General features: G+C 43.1%; 3 protein-coding genes across 5 annotated transcripts in view; 2 read left to right on the top strand and 1 right to left on the bottom strand.

Moving 5' to 3' along the window:
* vwf (von Willebrand factor) overlaps positions 1 to 5,067 on the bottom strand; it is a 22,403-nt gene extending 17,336 nt beyond the window's left edge. The window contains exons 1-10 of the mRNA XM_076992865.1: positions 4,910 to 5,067; positions 4,150 to 4,213; positions 3,800 to 3,952; positions 2,800 to 2,902; positions 2,427 to 2,635; positions 1,976 to 2,097; positions 1,590 to 1,806; positions 1,257 to 1,379; positions 740 to 851; positions 537 to 583 (exon numbers count right to left, since the gene is read on the bottom strand). Of these exons, the coding sequence (XP_076848980.1) occupies positions 537 to 583; positions 740 to 851; positions 1,257 to 1,379; positions 1,590 to 1,806; positions 1,976 to 2,097; positions 2,427 to 2,635; positions 2,800 to 2,902; positions 3,800 to 3,952; positions 4,150 to 4,213 (1,150 nt within the window). The 5' untranslated portion in view covers positions 4,910 to 5,067. The remainder of the gene's footprint in view (positions 1 to 536; positions 584 to 739; positions 852 to 1,256; positions 1,380 to 1,589; positions 1,807 to 1,975; positions 2,098 to 2,426; positions 2,636 to 2,799; positions 2,903 to 3,799; positions 3,953 to 4,149; positions 4,214 to 4,909) is intronic.
* A 1,100-nt stretch (positions 5,068 to 6,167) lies between these two features.
* Positions 6,168 to 10,319, top strand: cd9a (CD9 molecule a). 2 transcript variants are annotated; one of them, XM_076992867.1, is made up of 8 exons: positions 6,168 to 6,532; positions 8,514 to 8,616; positions 8,727 to 8,824; positions 9,028 to 9,102; positions 9,208 to 9,309; positions 9,397 to 9,492; positions 9,583 to 9,666; positions 9,801 to 10,319. In XM_076992867.1, exons 1-8 carry the CDS (start codon positions 6,464 to 6,466, stop codon positions 9,864 to 9,866), a joined length of 693 nt encoding a protein of 230 aa, XP_076848982.1. In that variant the 5' UTR covers positions 6,168 to 6,463; the 3' UTR covers positions 9,867 to 10,319. The 2 variants fall into 2 exon arrangements, with proteins under 2 accessions (XP_076848982.1, XP_076848983.1); XM_076992868.1 differs by lacking the exon at positions 6,168 to 6,532 and adding an exon at positions 7,529 to 7,792.
* Positions 10,320 to 18,037: 7,718 nt separating this feature from the next.
* Positions 18,038 to 22,857, top strand: minar1l (membrane integral NOTCH2 associated receptor 1-like). 2 transcript variants are annotated; one of them, XM_076997435.1, is made up of 3 exons: positions 18,038 to 21,259; positions 21,349 to 21,534; positions 22,502 to 22,857. In XM_076997435.1, the coding sequence occupies exons 1-3, from the start codon at positions 19,262 to 19,264 to the stop codon at positions 22,685 to 22,687; spliced, it is 2,370 nt and encodes a 789-aa protein (XP_076853550.1). In that variant the 5' UTR covers positions 18,038 to 19,261; the 3' UTR covers positions 22,688 to 22,857. The 2 variants fall into 2 exon arrangements, with proteins under 2 accessions (XP_076853550.1, XP_076853551.1); XM_076997436.1 differs by lacking the exon at positions 22,502 to 22,857 and adding an exon at positions 21,707 to 21,745.

Genomic DNA, 22,857 nt, shown 5'->3' with positions numbered 1-22,857 from the left:
GGTGTGGTTGGAGGTATGTTCTGGTATAGAGGTGAGGTTGAAGGTATGTTCTGGTATGTAGGTGTGGTTGAAGGTATATTCTGGTATGTAGGTGAGGTTGAAGGTATGTTCTGGTATAGAGGTGAGGTTGGAGGTATGTTCTGGTATAGAGGTGAGGTTGGAGGTATGTTCTGGTATAGAGGTGAGGTTGAAGGTATGTTCTGGTATATAGGTGTGGTTGGAGGTATGTTCTGGTATAGAGGTGAGGTTGGAGGTATGTTCTGGTATAGAGGTGAGGTTGAAGGTATGTTCTGGTATGTAGGTGTGGTTGGAGGTATGTTCTGGTATAGAGGTGAGGTTGAAGGTATGTTCTGGTATGTAGGTGTGGTTGAAGGTATATTCTGGTATGTAGGTGAGGTTGAAGGTATGTTCTGGTATGTAGGTGTTGTTGGAGGTATGTTCTGGTATAGAGGTGAGGTTGGAGGTATGTTCTGGTATAGAGGTGAGGTTGAAAGTATGTTCTGCATGGTATGAGCAGGATTTGAGTGAATCCTCACCTGGGCATTGCTCATTTGTGCACTCCCAAGATCCATGGCGACACACACTGGAATTAAAAGTAGAGTATGATGTAGTAATGCATGTGTGGTTATATGTGTGTGTACAGGTGTGTGTGTGTGTGTGTGTGTGTGTGTGTGTGTGTGTGTGTGTGTGTGTGTGTGTGTGTGTGTGTGTGTGTGTGTGTGTGTGTGTGAGGTTCTACCATGTGTTGCAGTCTTGTGAGATGGTGGAGCCAGGAGTGTAGCGTTTCCCGGTATGCTGACATGAGCACTGGGAGACATCAACACAGCGATCTCCATCCAGCACCTTACCCGCTGACATGGATGGACGGACACACACACACACACACACACACACACACACACACACACACACAACCAGTCGTAGTCAAAACAGCAAATAAGTCTTCCACTGGGAAAATAAATGAATTGATTCAAAGTGAAGCCCAGAAGCTGAGAAGTCCAGAAGAATTGGAGTGTTCATGTAAGGGTATAAAGGTGTAAATATATAAGGGTGTAAGGGTTTAAGGGTATTAAGGTGTAAGGGTATTTGGGTATAAGGGTGTAAGGATTTTAGGGTGTAAGGGTATTTGGGTATAAGGTTGTAAGGGTATTAGGGTATAAGGGTGTAAGGGTATTACGGTATAAGGGTGTAAGGGGATCAGGGTATAAGGGTGTAAGGGGATTAGGGTGTAAGGGTATTAGGGGAGAGCCTCTCACCTGCACAGCTGCAGCCATCCACACACTCGTCCCTGCACACTTCAGGAATGTTTAGAGTCTGACAGGAGGTGGAACATGCCTGAGAACATGCCCTATACTGCATTCCTATTGGACACTTGGGAGCTACAAACCCACACAGACACACACAGGCACACAGAAGAAAACTGCATATCCACAGCCTCCAGTGAGTATGTATTGTCTACATGACAATTGTGTGTGTGTGTGTGTGTGTGTGTGTGTGTGTGTGTGTGTGTGTGTGTGTGTGTGTGTGTGTGTGTGTGTGTGTGTGTGTGTGTGTGTGTGTGTGCGTGTGTGTGTGTGTGTGTTACTTACTGCACTGGCTCTGACTGTGCCAATCGTGCAGTACGACTCCATGGCTAGCACATGTGCGTGCATATTCTAGAAGGGCCTGACATACACAATCCTCACTGTGTCTGCAGTGACACACATCTGCCTCACACACTGCCGTAAATGCATCCACATCCACCAGGTGCGCACAGCGGAGGAATATTGCAGACATCCGCAGGGCCTCACATCGAGACATCTGATCCTACACACACACACATGCACAGAAACACACATATTCACACATGTACATGTACACACGTGTTAATGATTCCCATTAAATGATGGGACAGACTATTGCTTGAGATTTATTGGCAGTTTAATTGTTAAGCAGACAGATTTGGTTGATTGGCATATGAAAGACTTTGACTGACTTTCACTGAGGGTCCTGTGCTGTTGCAGGTCTGGGAGACTGGGGCTACGCGTTTACATGGCTCTGACGCCCCATTAAGGGCCCATGAGTTGGCAAAGTCAAAAGGGTCTTCTGTCACAAAACCTAGAGACAAACAAACAACAAATAAACACTCTCATACACACACACGTATATGCAGATATTCATGCTCATTACTGCAACACACACATTTACACATATACATGCACACACACACAAGCACACACACATCACTCCTTTTGTAATACAATTTACGATTATTGTCTGATAAGTTGAAAAATTACATTTTAACTTCTAAAATGGACAGAAACAAGGATTTTGAGAAAAACAGGTTCACACACAAATGCTCCATGATCTGATAAAAAACAGAAGTTTCCTTTTGTTTAGCTTGTTAGGGAAACTCGTCCCACCCATTTCCCTGAGCAATCATTCACCTTCTTGTGCAGTGTAGTCATCGCTAGGCTGGGAGTTGTAGTTCCCGCAGAGACCACACGTACGGTTGGTATGGTGTTTGGTGAGGGTGAGCTGAATGTTGTGTGTAGGGTCTATGCGGATGGCAAAACCGAACTCCTCACTCCACAACCGCACACTACCCAACTCGAAACCCGCAAAAACAGAGCTTGATGCATATGGCAAAGGTAGCCTGTCACACACAAGTACACATGCACACATAAAATTCACACATGGAGGCATGCAAAAACGTTTGCTATAAGCACATGCAGAAACATATGTGTCATATGATCAGCACATACTATGTTATAAGGAGATATGTCACAGATATCACTATTCTTTATCAGCATTCTTTACCTCTCTGCTCCTTGAGACAGGATTCCATCCACAGACAGATGCAGCTCAAAAGCCTCTCCAATGAAGAGAGTCACTCCTCTCCTTTGGCCATGAGAGAAATCACCTTCGCACAACACATACAATGCAACATGTGCCTTTTTATAAAAAGTAGTATCCAGTGCTGGAAAGGGGTTTCGTTTGCTTCTGCATACCTCATCATAACAGGGATTTGGAGGATCAGAATTGGAAGAGCAGTGGTTACCCAGTATTTAGAAGTAGAGTTACCCAGTATTGAGAAGTAGAGTTACCCAGTATTGAGAAGTAGAGTTACCCAGTATTGAGAAGTAGAGTTACCCAGTATTGAGAAGTAGAGTTACCCAGTATTGAGAAGTAGAGTTACCCAGTATTGAGAAGTAGAGTTACCCAGTATTTAGAAGTAGAGTTACCCAGTATTGAGAAGTAGAGTTACCCAGTATTGAGAAGTAGAGTTACCCAGTATTGAGAAGTAGAGTTACCCAGTATTGAAAAGTAGAGTTACCCAGTATTGAGAAGTAGAGTTACCCAGTATTGAGAAGTAGAGTTACCCAGTATTGAGAAGTAGAGTTACCCAGTATTGAGAAGTAGAGTTACCCAGTATTGAGAAGTAGAGTTACCCAGTATTGAGAAGTAGAGTTACCCAGTATTTAGAAGTAGAGTTACCCAGTATTGAGAAGTAGAGTTACCCAGTATTGAGAAGTAGAGTTACCCAGTATTGAGAAGTAGAGTTACCCAGTATTGAAAAGTAGAGTTACCCAGTATTGAGAAGTAGAGTTACCCAGTATTGAGAAGTAGAGTTACCCAGTATTGAGAAGTAGAGTTACCCAGTATTGAGAAGTAGAGTTACCCAGTATTGAGAAGTAGAGTTACCCAGTATTGAAAAGTAGAGTTACCCAGTATTGAGAAGTAGAGTTACCCAGTATTGAGAAGTAGAGTTACCCAGTATTGAGAAGTAGAGTTACCCAGTATTGAGAAGTAGAGTTACCCAGTATTGAGAAGGTTCTGCGATGGCAATCCCCAGCTAGCATGTAGCTACAGTCTCCAGGAAACTCATAAATAACACCATCAAACGTGTGTATGTGCTGTCGTCCAAACAGACTACACCGACCAGTTCCCTCTACGAACACACAACCTAGGGCTAAAGGAGAGAGCGCGCGCACACACACACACACACACACACACACACAAACACACACCGTGACTGTATCTGCCAAATACTGAACATAAAATGCATGTGTTCATACTGACACGCAGCGTGTGAGTGTACATGTAGTGTGCAAAAGAAAGTCACAACGATGGCGCACTGGGTTGGCACTCAAACAGGAAAACACTTGCCTGCCAAACAGAGGAAGATGAGGAATGGGAGGACATTCCATGAGTTCTGCTGCAGCCTTTCCATCTGCCCGGCACACCACCATGATACACGCAATACAGGACATTCATTAAACATCCATCTACAGAGTTCTCATTAATCAAAGGCATCAACAGGTCCCTGTCGGTATAAGGGTGTGACCCTATCTTAAATAACACAAGGTGCAACAAGCTTGAGTGTTGAGGTGTAGTCAACACTATCATGTATTTCTTCTACTCGATTCTTTTCACCCAAAGTCCCTAAAAAGCTAATTTTTTACTGGAACTGAACTTTGAATATTTATGCTTGTACATCACTGCAACATAGCACAAGTGTGGAAATCATTTTTCAAAGCAATAAACAGCACATTTCTGAGCACAATGGAAAATTAATGACCATTTCAACAGACACAGAACCAGCCCTCCCACAAAATTCACACACACACACACACAGTCTAGTCCCTCTGGAGTATTTACACTGATTTGTGAATTACTGCAGCAGAATATTACGATGTCTGCATTCACCTAATCTTTACTAACCAAAAGGAAAATCTTTAGACTTTAGACCTTATTTTTTCAGATAAAAGCATTTTTTCTGTCCCCACATCATCAGTATCAGAATGCAATTAGACACTAAATTGACATCCGACATACCAAATTGCTCGGACAGGCCAAAGTATGCAATAATGCTATGCTGTTTGAAACAGAAAAAATGAACTAGCCCAAATACACACAGTGCAGGTACCTTAATAGAAGATCGCAGAATGTGTCTAGCACATGAGTGGCGTGTCTGGCTCCTTTCCCCTCAGTGGAATGCCCTGCTCTTTGTTGGTCCTATTCTCTCTGGTATTTCACAATTCTGGGGACATAAGAGGAACCCTGGTCAAGAACAAAGGAGTGATTTTATAGGAAAGAGGGAGCGAGATGGTGTGAGTTCCGTTCTTACTCTCATTAAGAGAGAACAATTGAAGGAAGTCTGGGCATAAGAGAAACCAAAGAATTAGTCTAGGAGTGAAGACAGATAAGACAAACCAACAGAACAGTAGTGCCAAGCTAAACTTTATGAACACACACACACTTGGAACAATAATGCTAGAATGTAGAGTAAGTACTGTATATATGCACACACACTCTCTCTCACCCTGATACCCAAACACACACACACACACACACACACACATTTAAAACAGGGACTGAATGTCTCAATCAAATCACTTGCAACAAAAGTGTTAAACACAACAAAGCAAAGAAATGCTTGAAGCATTTATTCACAGAAACAGCATCCTTCAATAAAATCATTTAATAAAAGTGACTCATGCAACTTCACCCATTCACCACGAGGTACACAGGCAGCACATCCCACACCCAGTCTGACAAACTTCCCACTGATTTTAAGCAGCATAGTCACTGAAATCCAGTATACCCATCAGACATGCAGACACCCAGCACCCAACCATATATATTCAGTCTATATATGCATGTATGACCAGCATATCATTTCAGTAGATTATATCGTATGGGCTGAATTATAGAGCTTTAGTTATGTTGTATGCTTAAATTGTTTATTGATAAGTTTAATTATATGAAAAAGAACACAAAACCAAAGCCCCGAAATACTCAACACCACCTAACCTCGCAACTTCCGGACCCTGCTGGAACATGTACACCTGAGAACAAAATGAGTGAATTTTGGGAATAAGTCAAATGATTCCTAGTCTTGACAATAGTCTTGTGCAACATGTAATAATAATTTGATGTTTACGAACGTGTGCGTATATTTGGATGCGTTAACGTGCCCGAGATTGTTCATCTACGCGCCCAATTCATCGCATAAGTCTGAAATAGGTCTGCGATAATGTAGCTATACGGTTTATAGAAAAACCGTTAAAAAAACGAAAAAAAAAATCAGAAGTAGGCTATATGAAAACGGGAGGCTCGTAGCGGCTGCTAGCTGAGCAGACTAATGAGATGACGTCATTCTTCTCATTAAAATTGGAGCTAGAGATTTCATACTGCACGAACAAAGAAACCAGCCATCTCGTTTCCCAACTTGAACTAAAAATCCACAGTCTGAAAACAAAACAATACTGCGACATACAACAGTCATGGCACGACAATCTCTAGAAAACAACGGAGAGGTTCGCTGTGGGGCGCTCCACGCGCAGGTTTAGATAAAGTGACAGCGAAGGAGAAACCGCACGAGCCAGGGCACGCGCATCTGTTCGTGGTGTAGGCTACTCCACAATTGCCACAGTTTATTGTTTATCGGTTGTTACGGGCTAGGTGAGACAATAGTGTCATGGCGGCCTTGACCGGAGGAGAAATGTGCGTCAAATACTTAATGTTTGCCTTCAATTTCATATTCTGGGTGAGTACACATGACATTATAACGTTATTATTATAACGACATTATGACGCTCGTGAGTAACGGACCGCACAGCCAGAATGCGCGCGGGACGATGTGGCTAGACGAGGAGATATGCACATCAGTGGACAGTTTGTGGGTTCTTGATAGGTGGCATTAATTCATCACGCTGTTTTGGAGAGTTCAATGAAGAGCCGTGATTTAATGCCTTGGTGCGCGTAACCTTGTTTTTATTGTTTCTATTTAGCTGTTGACCTAAGTCTAGTGCGCTCTCAAATCGTATAAACCAGGCATCAACTCTACGCGCATCTGTATCCGTGTGTGTGTGTGTGGGGGGGGGGGGGGGGGGGGGGGGGGGGGGTTGTGTGTGAGAGAGAGCGAACCGCATGTGGCGGGACAGGTTCTGAATTTTGAGAGCGTTCTGTGAGGCTCAGGTCCACTGACCTTGGGCGCGTGACTACCCAACCAGTACCGCCATGGGAGAGGTGCATGTACCCGGAGGGATTATACCACACTGTTTAATCTAAACGTCTGTTTATAGTGTTTGGTAATCCCACGCGCAGACTCCTTACGGGCCGCAAGTGGAAACCTATTTATAGCAGAAATAGCCTGTGCGCGTGCATGTGCGCTCGTAATAGCAACTAAACATAAATATCATATTTCTAATTAACATCATGCTTGCATTATTCAACAGTCTCAAGGGGGTGGGTGGCTCGGTGGTTGTGGAGCACTACGCCTATATATAGATACATAAAAATCTATATATAGCGCGAGATTGGATTAGGATCATTATTGGTATATTCGTCAATATTTATTAGACTTTCTTAATTTTAATTTGCATGGTAGACAAAGTATGGATCAGTCACATCATTACTTTATTTTCTCCTTAGAAATACCAAAAAAAACATCGTGTGATAATTATTAGTCATCTGTTTCCATGGGAAATAGCAATAGTTTAGGTTGCCTAACTGACTAGGCCAGTGACAGGAGGAGTTAAACAAGTTGAATTACTGAGGTGAGCACGATGCAACTTCCTGAATCCTTGTCTCGCTGTTTTGCCTGTACGAGGCGTAGAAAGAGGACTGCGATTCCAAGAAAACTCTTTTCTAATAACGAACATTTTTGTGTTTGCGGTGAACATTCTGAAAGACTTTGTTACTTTTGAAGACTGTTTAAAGTGTATATCGCTTGAACAAAATGGGGCTTCCAGGAAGCATGACGTGTATAAAATACCTGATGTTTATCTTCAACCTTCTGTTTTGGGTATGTCTCTTATCAACATAACGACTGTCGACAGTTGCTTTGTCGTCTCGTTGACGTATTTATCAAACTGAAGAAGCAATTTAAGGATTCCTTAAAATGTTTATATATGTGTTGACGATTTTTATGTGTCAGGAGGTGGTTAGGAAATGTGGCCGTGTTGAACGTTAGAGCGACTAAATGTGTGTGAGCTGTGGGCTGCCACACTACTGTGGGCTGCCACACAGCTTGCTTAGCAGGCCTGATATTTAGATCACAGAATTGGGTCAGGAAAGCAGAGGGACAGAGGCAGGGCCTGTTTAAATGTTTCATTCAGTCAAATGAACGTGGAATCGTTTGCAAAAACAAACGATGCATATTTCAAATGGTTTTGACTGATAAAAGAAACTTCTTCATACGTCTTTGGCTTGCCTAACTAAACTACACAATCACAATGCTGAAGTAACATGGGATTAGCATAGTGTTGTGTGAAAAAGGTAAACCATTTTAAAATCGGTTCACAGATCTACTGACCTTAATTTGGGTTCTTCCTCTTTCACTCTTGTTCTCTCTATATATAACAAGGCCTAATCACAAGCCCAGTAACCATTGTTCATAGGAAAATGTTTTTCTTGAGCCTACAATACTTGAATGAAACGCATTCTAATATAAATTAGATATTAAAATTAGTTGTTTGTAATTTGGACATGTATTAGTTCCTTAACATTTGGTTTGTATGTGTAAGTTGGCAGGTACAGGTGTTTTTGCTGTGGGTCTCTGGCTGAGGTTTGATCCCAAGACTAAAAACCTGTTTGAGGGGGATAGTTCTCCCTATGTGTTCTACACAGGTCAGTGCATTACATATATATGTCAGGTACAAGTTTAGGTTCACGTTATGTGTAATATTTTTGTGTGTGTATGTGTACACATGGAATAGCCAACGTGTGTGTGTGTGTAGGTGTGTATATCCTCATAGCAGCAGGAGCACTGATGATGGTGGTGGGGTTCTTTGGCTGCTGTGGAGCTATACAGGAGTCGCCATGTATGCTGGGATTGGTAAACAGAGTTTTCTTTGATCTTTTCCACTTCCTTGATCTGCCTTCTCTTCTTTTTATATTCATCTTTGTTCTGTCTTTCTGAGCCCCTCTCTCATTCCCTTCAACGGGCTCTTTCTCTTTTTCTCATACACATGTCAGCTTCAGTGAGTACAGAACTGGCTAATCTCTATAACCTGTTTGTGTTCTTTTTTGTTTGCACAGTTCTTCTTCTTCCTGTTGCTTATCTTTGCAGTTGAAGTAGCAGCTGGAATTTGGGGATTTTCCAATCAAAGCAATGTCAGTATAACACACACACACACACACACACACACACACACACACACAAAGCTCACAAATATTGCCATGTCCCTCACAGCCAAATGATTTTATTTGCTGCTGCAGGTGGTTCATGACATCACTCAGTTCTACAGGCAAACGTACAACGACTATAAAGACACCAAACAGGACGCTCTGAAGGAAACCCTCCGTCTGATTCAGCAAGGGGTGAGCTGCACTTCTTCTGCCCTCTCCACCACTCTCTCACGCCTTGGAAATCTTCAATCTTGAAAGATTATTGTTATCTCCCATCAGCTTAACTGCTGTGGACCCTCCAGCTCATTAGAAGACTCGCAGGTCCTTGAAGACACCTGTCCCAAAAAAGAAGGACTTGATGTGCTCATCACAAAGGTACAATACTCACCACCATAATGTAAATGTCAGATTATTGTCCTTGTGGCTGGTCATGGTGACAGTCCGACTCATGTTCTGTTGCCCCAGAGCTGCCCTGATGCCATTGATGAAGTCTTCAACTCTAAATTGCATATTATTGGAGGCATCGGTATTGGAATTGGAGTCATCATGGTAAAAATGTGCACAAACCTTCTATATACATTTTATATATAAAGTTCTATATTTGTGATATATTTATTTGAGGAACTGGAATGGTGGAATCAGCATTGAGTGGTTTGAAACCCGTTTTAAATGTTCTTTTGCAGATTTTCGGGATGGTCTTTAGTATGATGCTGTGTTGTGCCATCAGGAAGACCCGGGAGATTGTGTAAGGGTAGTGTTACCAGGGAAACGTCCAGTGTATACATGTTGCATGATATGTCTCCCAAAGCACTTGCTCCAGTCTCATCAGCTATGGGCCAATTAGATCACAGTAACAGTCACTGACTCAAGACAATTCTGGAGTTTCTTTTGTCCAGTGGGAATTCACTTTTTCCTCAGTGCAGCTGTATGATTGGTTCAAATCATGGGTTTACTGGACTTTGACAAGTCCTTGAGAGGAAAAAAAAACCTTCAATTCTAACTTTTTATATTTTTTTATCATTACAATAGATTTTAAAGGTTAAATATTGTTTGCTCTGTGGTATGTGCGTATATTATATTGCTTCTATTGATATGACCTTTTTGAATGTTATTTTTGTTTTTGATTTTTGAGTAGGGTTAATTTGATGTTCCTGAATCAATACCCATTGCTCAAATAAATAAAAAGAAATCCACAAATGTTATTGCTCTTTTTCCATTATTGAAAACCTTAGTGGGGATGATATTTTAAATATATGTGTGTTCGTGTTGTATAAGTATATAAAGCTTTTGTATTCCCACATGGATCTTGACCTCAATCAACGGGTCATTAATGAGAAAGCTACAGGAAATGCTAATGAATTATCCATCCCATAATCACAGCCATGACTCACACTGAATCCACTGACCACATATTAATCTAGAGCCTGTTTTGTCTCTCCTCCTTCATGGCTTCCCATGTCTGATCACTTTTACTTTCCTAGTATTTAAAATGTAGCCTGTAATTGCCCAAACCTAAACAGTGAACCAGTACACAAATTGTCGTAGAAATTTTCTAATAAATGGATGAGGACTCAGACGTGGTTAAAATGATTGATTTAATACAGAATATAAAAGATATTAAAAAGACAAAAATAGCACAGACATGAGAGTCTCATTCAAGCATGACATCTCTGAGAGCAAGGGGGCAGTCCTCTTTTTTATATACAATCTTAAACACAGTTCAGCAGTTCTAACAAGCAAGTTATCTTTAGCACAGCGTGTTCCAAAACATAGGCACCCAGCAGGCTACTTTGCCTGACGTGTGTACCTCCTAATATGGACTCCCCTAGAGTTAGCAGAAGAAACTGATGTATCAGTAGAACGCAAAGACAGCTGAATGACCCAAGTATAGTAGACACGTGACAACCAGCTAACAAAGTGTTCTTACCCTCAGCACTTTCCCTGACCTGGGTCACAGTATAGCACATATGCCTAATATGAACTAAACATGGTTACACTGAATCACACTATTTCATTATTGTAGTTCTTCTGCTTAGCCAGAATGGACAAATACTAAATCATAAAGATTATAATGATCTCTTATAATAACTAAACATAATCTAATCAATAATTTCTGTCACAAAATGTATAATATATTTTCAGGGGATAAGAGAATGTACAAATCTTTCTCTGTGTGTTTTATTTCAACACCAGAATGCCTTAGATACACCATGATGCTATATATTGTTTCTGTGAATAAGCCAATATTGCAGTATTGGCTTTTGTGCATTAATGTATCTAATTACTGAATATATTAATATATATATAGTTATTGAACCCTATAACAAATTGCAGTCTTGCTGTGTATACTCTGTTTTCAACGTAGCAGAAAACTGAGGGACAGAAAAATTTAACGTCCTTCAAATTTACTAATAGAAAATGAATGTGTGGAAAAACCCCAAGAGGTTACACAGAGGACTATTGTGTAAAATGCAACATGTAGACATGTATGTCCAGAGGCTTCACAGAGGGCTATTGTCTAAATCGCAACACTTGGGCATGTAGGCTGGATGGCAGTGGGAAAGTGCCATTTGGGTAAAGATTGAATCTTTTTAATAAAAAAATTATAAAACCTCTGGACGTAAAGTTATCAAGAGCACACCTCAAAGCACTGAATCTGGAATGCATAAGATTGGTCACTGATGTATTTTGTAATCACAGTTTTTGTGATATTATATTCATATAATTCAGCCCAACTTGAACACAACCATTCCATTGCTATACTGATTATTAGCTTTCTGACTCCACTTCTGTTAAATGTTGCAGTATACTACAAAATTCCAAAATAACACAGACCTTCTCAGCATAGCTCAGTCCTGCTAGAGAATCACTAATGATGTGAAATGTTTAGCCCAACTGTATTCACCCTTGTTTGAGCTTCCCTCACATTAACGTCTAAACTGGCTTGTGGCAAGAAATAAAAACTGGGTGTGACATTTTGAAAAAGCCTGGAGACTGAAATTCTGAACCATATTTCTTGTTTGGAAATAGTGTATGTAAAGGATGGGAAACAGAAATGTAGACTCAACTTAATCTAACAGTACTGAAATACACATACACATGATATCAATTTACCCTTCATTTTAAGGTGATGCACTTTATTCATAGAGCGTTGTTTCCTGTTACAGTGTGTCTTGTGTTCAACTGAAAGTTCTTAACGTGAGAGAGCTTCCTGTGAGAAACAGGGAAAGCCAGAGTGAGTCATGGAGCTGTGCTCTACCACTTCAAACAGCGTGACTGCCCTTGCTGCTTTTGTCTTTTCAGGACAATTGTGAGGCCAGTTTGTTGTTCCCAATAATTGTGAAAGGTTTACCAATATCAGGGTGATTTTAAAAAATCATCTTCCCAGATTATTCTGTGGTGTGGGATGCCTAAGTCTAATCTTTTCATCTTTTCCCAGTCCAGTCGTGGCAGCCCCAATTATGAATCATAAATATTAAACATGTTTAATATTTACAGTTTAGTAGCTGTAATCCTGTAGTGTGGGATGTATGCCAATTCTCTAGTGTTGATGGCATGCCTATTAGGCCATCAACCAATAGGGCCATCAGCTGAGCTGTATGAACTTGTCTGGAAGAAGCAGGCTAAATCAAGAAATAATTATGCACACGAACAAACCATGGCCTATATCATATCATTTACTTTTCCAACATTTGGAAGTTTAAAGCTGGAAGTTTGTAAGCCACATAGAAACTGCTCCCTCCATTCCAGAGAGATAATTGTCGTAAGCAAAAACCACTAATTGGCACTATCACAGTTCTGGTGCCAACCAGACCTCAGCTCAGACAGCTCACCTCAGCTGAGCCCCCTGCTAGAGTCTATTATCTGGATAGAGCTATGACTTGTAGAATAATCCACTTGAAGTGAGTAAAGTTATCCTTCCCTGAAAACACATGCAGTACTGCAGTGTTTCTCAACCCAGTCCTTGAGGCCGACCAGACGGTTCCATGTTTTTGTTCTAACCTAATGTGTTGGGAACTTGGATAGAGCAAAGCTGTAAAACCGTCAACTGGGCCCTGAGGACAGGATTGAGAAACGCTGCAGTACTAGATAATAGATCTGAGAGTACAATCCTTCTACCAGCTGCTGATAGAACTACAACTACATGGAGTCAAACTCTCTTGACATTAAGAACTGTATGTCACAAGGACACTGCACTCTTTGGGTCTTTAATTATTTTCCAAATCACCTCAGCCAAGAATATTTGAAAGAAATTCAGGATAAGGCATGTCTTCACAGGAGATCTTAACTTGTCTGAGTAGTCTACTCTCTTCACAGGGTGTACACTTAGAAGGCCTGCCATTGCAACAGCTGGTGCCTGCTTACCCTCTTCTCCTTGGGCAGGAGAGGGCAGATAACATATCTCATCATTTCTACTGTGTCAGTCCGCTGATAGTCCTGCAGTCATTGAGATGAAGCTAGGCTGGGTACTGTGCGGCCTGGTGTAATCTTAATGATGACTAAGGTGTCATTCGGGTATGTCTCCATGTAAGATGTACTCCATCTCATTCTGAATTACTGCTGAATGTTGACAGTTTGTGGTTGTTGGATACTTTTCTCCAATGTAATGAGAAGGTCACCACTCAGTCCAATGAACATCTTGAAACCATGCTGCTTTGAGAGAGACCCACTGGGTCACAGTGGATGGAGTAGCACATTGCACTTCCAATCGCTTCCTGCAGAGAGACAGTCCTCTGCTAAAGGCACCTAAAGCAGTATACCTGTATCTAAACGTCCTTGTTGGAATGTAATCATGCTACCTGGACCTATCCATCTATTTAAGAAAAAATATCTAAAGGCAGCCTGACATGGCAGCATGGTTGTTGGTGGCAGACAGGCTGGTCTGAGTATTTCAGAAACTGCTGATTTACTGGGATTTTCACACACAACCATGGTCCGAATGGTCCGAAAAAGAGAAAATATCCAGTGAGTAGGAGTTCTGTGGGCGCAAATGCCTTGTTGATGCCAAAGGTCAGAGGAGAATGGCCAGACTGGTTCAAGCTGATAGAACGGCAACAGTTGCAAGGCACACAGAAGAGCATGGGGTGGATGGGCTACAGCAGCAGAAGACCACACTGGGTGCCACTCCTGTCAGCTAAGAACAGAAAACTGAGGCTACAATTCGCACAGGCGAAAATTGGACAATAGAACCAAAATTGGACAATAGAAGATTAGAAAAACATTGCCTGGTCTGATGAGTCTCGATTTCTGCACTGACACTTGAACGGAAGGATCAGAATTTGATGTCAACAACATGAAAGCATGGATCCATCCTGCCTCGTATCAACGGTTCAGGCTGCTGGTGGTGGTGGTGCAATGGCATGAGGGATATTTTCCTTGGCACCCTTTTGAGCCCATTAGTACCAATTGAGCATCATATCAATGCCACAGCCTACCTGAGTATTGTTGCTGACCATTTCCATCCCTATATGATCAGTGTACCCATCTTCTGATGGCTACTTCCTGCGCCATATCATAATGTGCTATATCATAAAGCGCTAATCCTCTCAGACTGGTTTCTGGACCATGACGATGAGTTCTGTACTCGAATGGCCTCCACAGTCACCAGATCTCAGTCCAATAGAGTACCTTTGGAATGTGGTGGAGCAGGAGCTTCGCATCATGGATGTGCAGCTGACAAATCTGCAGCAGCTGTGTGATGCTATCATGTCATGTGGACCAGCCTCCCTATGAATGTTTCCAATACCTTTGTTGAATCCATGCCATGAAGGATTAAGGCAGTTCTAAGGCAAATCTGAAGGCAAACGGGGATCCAACCTGATACTAGCAAGGTGTACCTAATAAAGTGGCCTGTTAGTGTAATTTTATTACTGTTTTATTAATAGAATAAGTCAAAACTCATAATTGTTCACTGTTTAGCATGAACTTGACTAAGGTTCTATACGCAAAATACCAAAATCGTAGGGTTATGTCCTGGGTCAAAATATTAATTAGAACGTGATTTTTGTTTTTGCCTGTGTGCTGCAGGTGGTTACACCTCGTGGACGTTGCGGGAAGAGTCGCCTCTATGACAACACTCCTCCTTCACCGACAGGGGTCGCTCATCTACACCACTGAAGTAAAGATGTTCTTTTTAATGCCGTGGTTTGAACACGTTAACGCATTTAGCGGCCCGTTTAAATCAAATCTTTTGCAGCTCGCGGCCCATTAACTCTCCTCAAAACATTCCGCGGCACACAAATTTTAAATCAACCATTTAAAATGTGATCAAATACAGCACATCAATGTAGTATATACAATTTCGATCGCATAATCGCACAATAAAATAAAGACTAAACATCTCCTTCGTTTTGGTTTATGCTTGTTTTTTATTGGTAAGAGCGACGGAGCCCACTTCACTTGTAGATGGTTCAGGTTTTAACAATTTTCTGTAATAGGTAAAACTTTTGCAAGACAATGGGAACGTTTCACTCAGACTCGCACTCATTAACGCAATTTGCTAATCGACCAGCTAGATTGTCGTTAATGTAAATGAAACATGCATGTATATCAATTTCTATTTGAAGGATTGTTACTTTGCAAAATAGAAAACAAAGCAACCTTTGGTCCATATAGCCCCATAGTACCACTGCGGCCCCCTGGAGGCGTTTAGAGGTTGCAAACCACTTTGGGGGGAATAATCCAACAAAATGTAATGTTTGGACCTATGATTACATGTAATTATTCATAACCTTATCATTTCCAGGATACTATTTTAATTAGTTTGGTGTGAAAACATCTAACACAATTACAGATGTATATTGAACCTTTTGCGACTGTCACTAAACTTCTCTTCTGTTATTCCTGCCCTCCTCTCGTGTCTGCAGACAATCAGACCCCCTCCTCCTTTTAACCTAATGGTATGATCCTGATCTGTCGTCACGCGTGATTGGCGGCACAGTGCGTACATCAACACTAAACTCAGTGCGTGGAGCGCATAATCACAGACAAGAGTTCCGGAGTTTATTGTTATTTATCCCCATGATTTATATTCATGAGAGGACAGCTTGCCAGTTCAGTCTCGACTCTCCAACTGAAGCAAAACACCTAACTTACAAAGTATATGGCTCTGAAGCGCGTTCCTAAAACGCGTAAAGATGTCATAGGGAACACTGGAACGTGTTTGATCTTAATGTATAATGTAGCCTATGTTTGATTTTAGTGTATATGTCCATGCAGCCTAATACTGAATTCACGCCCTTCGCATTTTTACAAAATACTTGGAATAGTCATTATGAAGTAGGCCCTGGGCTAGAACAGGGGACAGGTATATAATTTATCACACATTTATTATTGTTGGTCACGTTTGGTTTGAATTTTACCAAGGGACGGACCTCACCAAGGCCCTTCTCAAGTTACGGTAAATTAATAGCTCAGATGAGCATTATAGCGGCTAACTTCAAACCCTACACCTTTACTGTCTGCACGGACCTAATTTGGGGGGGGGGGGGGGGGGGGGGGGCATGTCCCCCCCACTTTTTCAAAAGCCCCCCCCCCCAGTTTTTACAGTTAAAACCAAATATTTAAATAACGACAAATCCATGTCCCCCCCACTTTTGAAATCAAAATTACGTCCATGACTGTCTGTATACTGCTTAAAATGATCTGCTTTACATAATTATTATAAACTGAACAATGACAAACAAGATAGTGGCTGCAAGTTAAGAGGCGAAATGTAGGCTTTCATGTGCCACTTGAGTGTAATTATTAACCAACTTTATCTTTCTTGTCCTCTCACAAACATTCAATCTCCACAGTATCTTTAGCTAATGAGTAACATACTGACTCACCAACAAACCCAAACACATTTTATGAACAAAGACATTAGAGATTGATTGCATCAAAACACATATGTGTACACACCCATCAAAACATTTCCGATAATTTTACCAAATTGCTGTGGAAACTTTTGAGTCCAATAGTGCAATTAAGTTTACCCTGATGCACTACTAATCCGTTGTGTTTTTTCCTCCTGAAACACAACTCAATATTGAAGAATTTGCAAATGCATAGTAAAGTCACACTGAATAATGTAACTTTCATTCTACATTCTACAAAAGATAAATAGATAAATGTAAAAAGAGACAGTTAATGATCCACAAGACAAAAATCCATATATGATGTACATGTGAGGTAGGCTGCATTAAGCTTGTGCAATAAAAGAAATGTGTATTACTGTAAAGTTCTCAAAGAATAAAATTGTTCTTGCTGAAATGTAATGGTTATAAGACCAGTGGTTGACTAAGCTTTAAGTGTTGTGCTGATCTCCACAGTAAAGTGTCATGTGTGTTCTGAGCAGCTGGCAGTGCAGAGTTATGCATTAAACAGCTGAGCACATGCATGCATGTGTGTGCAGTGTGTGTATCCATCACACAGCTAGACAGGCAGAGTGCTTGTGATGGTCACTTACAAGTCTGATGGCCTGTGCAGAAAAGCTGTTTGAGACTAGTAGTTCTTGTTTTCACCCTCCTATACCGTCTCCCTGATGGTGGGAGTTAAAGAGCCTGTGAGGGACTGATTTGTGTCCTTGGTGCTTTTGTGTGATCCTGTAATGGACGGCTCTTGTGATGTCTTTGTCGTCCTCAGGGCAGACTGTGATGCTTTGAGGTGAGGAGGCTGTCGATGGAACCTGCTGTAGAAGTTGCTAAGGATTTTAGCCGGCATGCCAAACTTCTTCAGCCTATGAGCACAAGCACAATATTCCATTTCATGCCGTTAAATATATCAAACTCATTCTATACGCCTGGGGTTATTCACATGGGATAAAAACACCGCTTTAGCTGTTTGCTGCCCCCTTGTGGTGGTGACCATTTTACGATTTTCGGGAGTCAAAGGGTGGCGGTGTGGGGGGTGCGCGCACACGAAGTTGTGATAACTTGAATGGGGCCATTCTCGCTAAAGCGAATGCGTTTTGATTATTTCGAGCGGGTGAAAGGCATTTATATGAATATACATATGTTGAGAGAGAGCAAGGAGAGATCTAGAAGAAGCGCGATTAGCTTGTTCAGACTGCAGTTTAACTGTGCTTGCAAACCGAGACTGAGATTCATTAATGAACACATTGCTCTGAAGCGGCTGTGAAAGAGCAGTAAGAACTGGTCCGCTTTTTATAGTAATGGCAGCAGGACACGATGGGGAACAGACCAAGTGTCTCTGCTCCTGTCGTTAGATGGCATAGGTGTACAGCTCCTTCAAACCATTCACAGTTACTCCAGCACTGCTCGAGTATGCTCGGTAAAGCTCCTCTTTTGCACGTAATTTAAAATGATGTAGCCTGTTATACAGGGGGGAAATGGCGCGTCTTGTGGACTATCTTGATGGTAAACGCAAGCGTCTCTGTCCCCGGAGTTTTCTGATGACCTGCTTCCGTAGCTTGAATGAATGAGTGCTGGACCGTGCGAGTTTCTACGTTTCTGTGCGAGTTTTTGATGATTTGTGGACGTTTTACTGTAGTGCGTTTTAAAGATGTGCCTCTATGCTATAACGACAGCTGCTATTTTAGGGTTCTGAATAAGGTCGCCACTCTGATACACTTGATTTCAGCTTCATGGAAATGCTGGAGGTAACTAATTTTTCCCCATAAAATTTTCTTACCCGGTCGATTCTATTTTGTACATAAAATTAGAAAAGCCGTATTAAGTTGAAGCAGGAATTGGTATTATAAAAAGTCAATTTATGTAGAAAGATGACCTGGTTCCTTTCTGCACGTTGTTCAACGTATATAAATTTGACGTGAACGTTATTAAAAATAACAGCCGGCTGTCGACCGAAAGGATGACCACGGTATTTTTCTTGTGTCAGGTAGGTAGGTTATTACAAATGCCAGTGTGTGTATACGTCTTGTAAAACAAATTATAATCATGCTGTAATGCATTGTACATCTAACCTATCAGGTACATATATTGGGAGTCCTGTTACTGTAGTTTAACAAATTACCACAAGACTGTGTGATTCTGGACCTTTGTCATGTTTTGTGTTAAGCAGGCTGAGAAGGACCAGTGGATGCTGGTATTTTGTTTTGGCACGGGTTCAGTGTCAGATGTAAGCATAGATTTTTGCAGGTGAGTAAGTTCAGAAGCAGGCAGACCTCGTACAACCTGCAGTCATGTCAAGCAGCACAGATGATCCACTGGTGCTCTTGGAGATACTGGAGGTGCTGGGTGCGTGTCGTGGGCGCCTGACGTACGCAGACGTGTGCGTGTACCTGAGTGGCCGCTATGAGCTGCAGCCACTGCTGGAGTTGCGGAGTCTGTTGTACTCCACGGCGTGCCGAGACCCGTGTTTCCCCGCCACGCTGTTCCGCGAGCGGCTTCACCCGCCCTGCAGCAACCGGCTCTCGGCCGCCGCCGACGTCGTCTCGCTCTTCAACCTGCTTACGCACACGCGCTTGCCCCCCTCGCGCGCGCACACCAGTCAGCCTGGGACCTCCTGCTTGGCCTGTGGTCAGGGGTGCGCACGCTGTGATTGGACGCAGGCGGAGGGTGGAGCTGTAGCCCCAGGCTGTAAATATGAGGGCTCCACTGAAGGATTGATCACTCAGACTCCATCCCACTTACTTGTACACTCCCACTTACATCCGCGCACCCGAGCGAGCATGCAGTGTGTGCACTCCTTGGACACTCCCAGTGACTGCTCGGGGAATCAGGAGTCGGCCAGCAAGGTCCCGACAGCAGCTTCAGATACGGATCCTGTTCATTCTTGTGCCCAGAAGAGGAGCGTCTTTAAGGGGGAATTCCACAACCTGTTACCACTTATGGAGACGAGTGGCCACTCAGAGCAAGCCCAGGAAGGACTCGGAGCGGGAGGTGAGGATGTCCACTTCCTCACCTGCAAGAACCCCTATCCTGATTCTACTGTGTATACTCACGATTCTGCAGAACACCTGCATGACGCACTCACCCATGCACACAATCTTCCAGCACACACACACAACCCTGCTGCATACACATACATGCATGCTACACAGACCACTGATTCACATTCACAAGGATCTGCTGCACAAAGACATGATGCACTTAGTAGAGAAACGCACGCTCCTGCCACAGACATACTGACAGCTGCACACCCTCCATACCACCAGAAGCATAAGAGTCTGGATGACCTGCAGAGCTCCACCTACTTTGGGCCAACGGTGATGGAGAGGACCCACCAGAGCCCAGCCATGACAGCCAAGAGTCACAGTCTGGACATCGACAGCCGGTCTGATGGAGAATGTCCCGAGCATGACACACCTGGACTGCATAAAGCCAATTCACGGAGGCCTGGATCAGAAAGGTCTGCATTAGACAAGTCTGGATTAAATAAACCTGGACTAAGTAAATCTGGTTTTGAGGGCAGTAGTTTTGACATTCCTGGCTTCGACCCGTTCATTGTCCGGTCGGTTCGTGACACCCTGAAGCGACTGAGTGGCCTGAGTTTGGATGCTTGGTATGATTGGTCACCGGATGCAGAGGGCGTGGCCAGCGTAGCCACACAAACAGAGCTGCCTGACCGCCGGGCTCTGAGGAGCCTCATGCTTAGTGATAGGCTCTCAATCGATAACCCTGACATCGCTGAGGATGACATCAGCGCTATCTTCCGATTCCTAGACGACATTAGCATGTGCGGCTCAATGGCAGTGTTGCCAGGAGAGGGAGGTGGGGCCCAGGAGGGAGGCGGGGCAGGGTTACCGGAGCGACGGGAGCGTTTGGGGAAGCTCCGGCGTCTGTTCCACTCTCTGGAGGGGCCGGAGGAGGGGGTACGGTGGGGCGTAGGCCGGCTTCTGCAGCGCGTCACGGAGCTGGAGCAACGTCTCGAACCGATCTCAGAGCTGCGGGAGCAGCTGGCCCTCGTCCTTTCAACACTGAACCGACTGGAGCAGAGAGGACAGCTCATACACACGCACTTAGACCTGCTGCCCGTGGACCAGCTGCCCGCACCGGAGCCCAGCACCCACCAGCAGGGGGAGCTGATGCTCGCCTCAGGGCCAGAAGGGGCCGCGGCGAAGCGCAGAGGTCTGTTCACCCGCCGGGCTTCCAGGAGCCACACAGAGAGCAACAGCTCTCTGCAGCACCGTGAGTGGAGCATCAGCTTCAGCAAAGAGCAGCGCTCACAGCCCACACAGGTAGACACACACACACCACCCACGACCCATGACCATACGCCAACACCAGGGTTTTGATCATCATCATCTTGCGTTCTTTAATACCACAGACGGAGCAGCAGGGGGTGCTGGGTAAGAAAGAGATCCACCCTGTTCAAGAGAGGAGAAACTCTCACCTAATTCTTCAGAGTCATCAAGCTCCACTGCGAAGTTGCATACATAGCCCTACCCTGAGGCCAAGCGAACGCCCTAAAGTTTCCTGGAGGCAGTCAGAGCTGACACCCCTCGACTTGCAGGTAAGGCCATCTAACTCAGTCCTGAGACCCACCTCCTGCAGAAATCAGCTCAGATCTGTGTCACTGAGCTAAGTTGAACACAAGCAGAGCACCAGGGATACTATGTGAGGGGTGATTTGCATGAACTGGTGTGTCCTTGTTTTGAAGTGTCTGAAATTGCTTTTGCCTAAAGACAGAAAATTGGGCTCACTGCTGTTGCTGGTGAGGCAAGGATCTCCACACACAGATGAGGCAAGGATCTTTATGGGCAAAAAATAAAGTTTTATTTATTACTGGGAATTACACTTGTACATGGCAGAAGACATTTGGCAGATGTAAAGAAGACTCAGAACTAAATGGAACAGCTGGGTGGGCTAGACGAGATCATGCCAGATGAAGTTAGCAGCGTGATGACGGCCTGAAGGGGGGTAGTGTGTAATGAAGTGGAGGAGGTTTGGAGAATGGCTGGCGTTGCATATTCATCAGTGCCCTTGTGTAGCTGGAACCCCTCCAACCTTGGTTATCTTCACTCTGAGTCATTTGTCTTCTCCGTTTTCATTACAAACACTATGACAAACATAGGAAAATAAATTCATTTTATATATATATATATATATATATATATATATATATATATATATATATATATATATATATATATTATGTAGCTCCACATTTATGTTTAAATCCTTAAGACAGCTCGTATTATTGTCATTAGCTGTTGAATGATACTAAGTCAGGGAACTGTATCAGAAAGTCTCACTAACTTGTTTTGCTAACTTATACGTTAGCACTTTATAAAAGACAAGATAAAGTTTTACCACTAGAAAACATCATCTATGTGAAAAATATGCATCTATGATAATATAAACGATCTTAATATTTCATATGTAGACTAATATTAAAGCAGTATAATAAAACCAAATTCTACAGTGTCCAGTGCGGCTGTTGCTAAGCTCCGCGATGACTTCTGCACCTCCGTTTCCAGGTCCCTGAGTCTCTGGACTTTTGGACGGACGAGGTTTACACTCCGGCAGCATCAGAGACACTCCTGCGTCGCTCCCAGTCCCTCACCCGCTGCAGCAGGACCCAGGCTTACCGCATCACCGCCCTCAGTGTCACCGCCACGGTCATCCTCATCCTCGTCATCGTCATCCCCATATGCACTGCATAATACGCAAAAGACACACACACACGCGTGCGGTACTGTGTGATGCTTTGAGCAAGCTAGTTTCTAAGCATGACTGCAAAACAGTTTGAGAGGGTCTTAAATGAGTTTTAATGTGTTGCTCCACTGTACAATATATGTAACTTATCTACAGTTAATAAATTTTTCCAAAGCTC

Source organism: Brachyhypopomus gauderio, chromosome 2 (assembly GCF_052324685.1).
Source record: "Brachyhypopomus gauderio isolate BG-103 chromosome 2, BGAUD_0.2, whole genome shotgun sequence".
NCBI lineage: Eukaryota > Metazoa > Chordata > Actinopteri > Gymnotiformes > Hypopomidae > Brachyhypopomus > Brachyhypopomus gauderio.
This window is presented reverse-complemented; position numbering and strand designations above follow the sequence as displayed.

Bases quoted from the DNA above. Each gene is read 5' to 3' on its own strand.
- cd9a (XM_076992867.1), top strand. From the start codon at position 6,464: ATGGCGGCCTTGACCGGAGGAGAAATGTGCGTCAAATACTTAATGTTT. The intron at 6,533-8,513 runs GTGAGTACACAT...TGTATGTGTAAG, and splicing joins CCTTCAATTTCATATTCTGG to TTGGCAGGTACAGGTGTTTT. The intron at 9,310-9,396 runs GTGAGCTGCACT...ATCTCCCATCAG, and splicing joins TCCGTCTGATTCAGCAAGGG to CTTAACTGCTGTGGACCCTC.
- minar1l (XM_076997435.1), top strand. From the start codon at position 19,262: ATGTCAAGCAGCACAGATGATCCACTGGTGCTCTTGGAGATACTGGAG. The intron at 21,260-21,348 runs GTAGACACACAC...TTAATACCACAG, and splicing joins AGCGCTCACAGCCCACACAG to ACGGAGCAGCAGGGGGTGCT. The intron at 21,535-22,501 runs GTAAGGCCATCT...CTCCGTTTCCAG, and splicing joins TGACACCCCTCGACTTGCAG to GTCCCTGAGTCTCTGGACTT.